This window comes from Salvelinus sp. IW2-2015, unplaced genomic scaffold (assembly GCF_002910315.2).
Source record: "Salvelinus sp. IW2-2015 unplaced genomic scaffold, ASM291031v2 Un_scaffold3244, whole genome shotgun sequence".
Classification (NCBI taxonomy): Eukaryota; Metazoa; Chordata; class Actinopteri; order Salmoniformes; family Salmonidae; genus Salvelinus; species Salvelinus sp. IW2-2015.
Genome location: NW_019944531.1, coordinates 30636 through 34292, shown reverse-complemented (window position 1 = coordinate 34292; position 3657 = coordinate 30636). Strand labels below are relative to the sequence as shown.

Genomic DNA, 3657 nt, shown 5'->3' with positions numbered 1-3657 from the left:
CAATGATGCAAACTCGGTGAGGCAGAAGTGTGCCTTAGGTACTCTGAGCTGACCACTGCTGGGCTCTAGACTGAGTTTAAGCAGTGACGGGGCTTGTGTAGGTAGCCCAGACTAGTTTCCTGGTTTTGTCCTGCCTCTCAGGACAGTTAGTGTAGTTTGAGGGTCTGGCAAGCTAGACTTCAGCAAAGAGATCTGGGTTAGGGATCTGAAGCCGTGGTTGACTGACATTGATGTGCTTCTGTCTTCTGTAGTTCTCTACGGGACTCACTGAGCCCGTGCAGTGCTTAAGTCTAAGCCAGAGTGTGGCAGTCAGTGGTGGCGCAGGGCTTAGGATGCTCAGTATCTTGCTGGTAAAAATAACTGAGTGCTGATCATCGGCAGCGGCACGCGACCACAGAGTTAGTGGAAATGCAGTGGCATTCAACACTTCACATCTGGGCCCCTTGAAGGTGTAGATGGACGTCATATTAACAGGGTTGGAGAAGGTCACCTCCCCAGAGTCGTAGTCCAGCTGCACCCTGACCCTCTTCAGCTCCCCTGTCAGTTTGAGAGGGGTGCGTGGCCGGGTCATGGCCATATACTCACCCTCGCAGTGGGAGATCATCCACAAGCCGCCCTCAGGGCAGCCTGAGATCCGGCCCTTCCTGTTGATGGACTCCTTGACCACACCCAGCATCCAGTCGTCCTTGTCCCCCACCTCTACCTCCCAGGCATGGCAGCCGGTGGTGAAGCCCTCAGAGCCCAGGACGAACACGAAGTGGTCAAAACGCTCTGGGTTGTCTGGGAGCACCTGCACATGACCACTGTTGGTCACACTGGTCAGGTCCTTGTTCAGAGAGAGCCAGGAGTAGGCCGTGTTAGGATCCAGAGTCACAGGAGCTGGGAGATGGAGAAAAGGGCTTCAGTGATGGAAACAGTTTTAGAAAATATTTACATGTTGTGGATCTAGTAATAAATGAATTATCGTACATCTATACGAGTTAGTAGAAGTTCACTAGAACATTAGTTAATGCAGTTATAGCTAGCTAGATACCCAACAAGCCAAAGACTGGAGCATAAACAAACTACTGTAGTCTTGCTATACATACTGTACTCCACCAGCCCCACCATCTTCTCCCAGACCTTGTACTTGAGGGAGCTGACATGCTTCGCCACGTTGATCATAGCACCTGAGATCTCCTCTGGACCCTTCTGAGGTATCACAGCTCTGCAACAATATAACAGCCAGTTAGTTCTAGTTTGGTACATTACATTATAAGGGTATTAGGTACTCAAGTCAAAACACTTACCTCTTCTTTGTGTTTCTGTAGTTCTGAAAAGGGAACAAGACAAATGTTTTGTAACTGTTTGTACTGTTAATACTGCCGGTTTATAAAAGTTTATATTCTTCTTACCTGGAGGAAAAGAGCATCACTGGAGGCTATGTCATTATCAATAGCGATGATGGCATGAGAGACGGTGAGGATGTCTGCCGTGATGCCCTCTGTCTTCTTCCTCACCAGATGTCTCTTCTGCTCATCTTCCTCCTGTAGGATAGCTATCCTGGCTTCCTCCTCATTCTGAAGGAACTGCCTGAGCTGCTCAAACTCCTCTCTGATATGATTCTCTGTCTGCTGGGTCTGGCTCTGGACAAACAGGAGAAACGGGTCATAGGAGAGATACAATTTTATATATATATGTAACTCTAGAACAGTGGCACACAATGGCAGACATTTGTCAAAACGTTGTTTTGGTAGGCAAGCCATTGACAACAAAGTCTCTTACAACCTAGACATGTCTGATTTCTGATTTGTGTGATAGATTAAATCAATTTAAAATAACTTTATTATCCCTCAAGGGGAAATTGCCTGGTCAAACACCAGGCACTTGTACTGCTTGCTCAAATACAAGGCACAAAGCATATTGACTGCTTTGTCCACATGAGGATATAATGTACACAAGTTATAAGACCATATTTTCAAGGGTTTGTTTTTTCAAAGGCATTCCTCCAACTGTTGACAGACTAACAGTGTGTGAGCTAAACATCAGTCAGTGTTGTGTTGGGATCTGCTGATGTCCCACAGTTTCGGACGCCCTGTTTGTTGATACCTTGATGTGCACAGTTGTGTCATCACACTCCTGCTTGGCTTCATAGAGGCCACGGAGGCTCTTCTTCAGAGGGATCAATTCTTTCTTCATTTCTTCCTGAGGGAGAAAGCGGAGGGGGAGAGAGAGAGATGGAGGGGGAGAACGTTTTTAGAGATACCACTGTAAAGTGAATAAGAGCGTCTGGAAGCTTAGCTCAAGCAAATCTAGCCATGTAAACACGAACGTCAACGGCAGAGCTAAAGCTCATCTGAGGTCGTGCATAGGCTGCTGTTTAACCGTAATCACAATACTTTGGTGATATTTTTTTGGTGACACCATATTCTATGGTTTTTGGAGTACCGTCTGCAACTGCACACAGACATTTACAATAGAAAAGTTTATTCTGAATCGAGAATTAATTAAGTATCACCAGGTAAGGGTTAGTTGAAAAATTGCTGCCAGTGCTTTGCACTAGCATTTGCACTAGCATACGGTGTAACCGTGTAAGGAAGCATTCACGTATCACCTTACAATGTGTATTTTTATTTTTTTATTTTTTATCCAACTAGCAGATACAGTATCAATGGCTCTGGCTCCCTTTCGAAATGTCACTGTTGTGAAATCTGGCACATCAATAACAATCATGTTTCACAATAGTTATGTTTGATTGCTGACTGTACTGCTTCAAGTTTTATACTGTTGCTAAAACGAGCTGGATTAAGAACACATTTTCAAGGTAGTATGGTCAATATAAAGTAGTATATCTGAATAAAAACTGTGAAATTAAAAGATTATCTGACAGAATACAATATTTGCATCACCATAAAAGAGAGGGTTACACAACCATCCAAAAGTGAATGATACGAGACAAGCCATTCTAACCTTGAGCTCCTGGGCCCCCTCCTCCAGTGGGATCACACAGTGGCCCTGGTGCCTCTTAGACGTGTGACACACACAGCAGAGCACCTCGGCATCGTCCTGGCAGAACAMCTTCAGCACCTCCCCGTGTGTGTGGCACTTTGCCTCAGACTTCACTGGGATGCCCCCTCTGTCCGGCCCTCCGCCCGCCTCGCCCTGGCTCCTCTGCTCCCTGAAGAAGGTATCGGCCACGTTCTTCAGAGCCAGGCTCACTGTGGGRTCCGTCAGGGAACACTTCCTGCGYCACACYGGACACTCGCGCCTCGCCTTCTTCTGGTTCCAGAACTGCTGCAGGCAGGCCCGGCAGAAGCTGTGGGTGCACTTGAGCACCACAGGGTCCCTGAAGATCTCGCAGCACACAGAGCAGGTTAGCTCATCCTCCAGCATGGAGCTTGAGTGAGAGGACACGGCCCTGGGCCGCAGAGCCATGACCACCTTGGGGCTCTGTAAGAACGAAGGTTTCCCAGGCTGGGAGGAAGCCCGTGGYCGCAGCGCCATGACTGGCTCCTGCACTGTAGCTAGAGACTACTGTGGTGTATTCCCTTTTCAGTGGAGGAAATATCTTTCAGCAGTGCTGRAGCATCTACTCTTTCCTGAGGAAAGCTCTCTGCCAGCTCTATCTCACATCCAGGAACAGACACTGGACTGACAGCTAAGGACACACAACATAGT

General features: G+C 47.4%; 1 protein-coding gene across 1 annotated transcript in view; it reads right to left on the bottom strand.

The window, feature by feature from the left end:
• The window catches only part of trim35-12 (tripartite motif containing 35-12), a 6322-nt gene extending 2665 nt beyond the window's left edge, over positions 1-3657 (bottom strand). Inside the window, 6 exon segments of the mRNA XM_070440964.1 lie at positions 446-879; positions 1089-1207; positions 1290-1312; positions 1395-1625; positions 2089-2184; positions 2950-3657. Of these exon segments, the coding sequence (XP_070297065.1) occupies positions 446-879; positions 1089-1207; positions 1290-1312; positions 1395-1625; positions 2089-2184; positions 2950-3483 (1437 nt within the window). The 5' untranslated portion in view covers positions 3484-3657.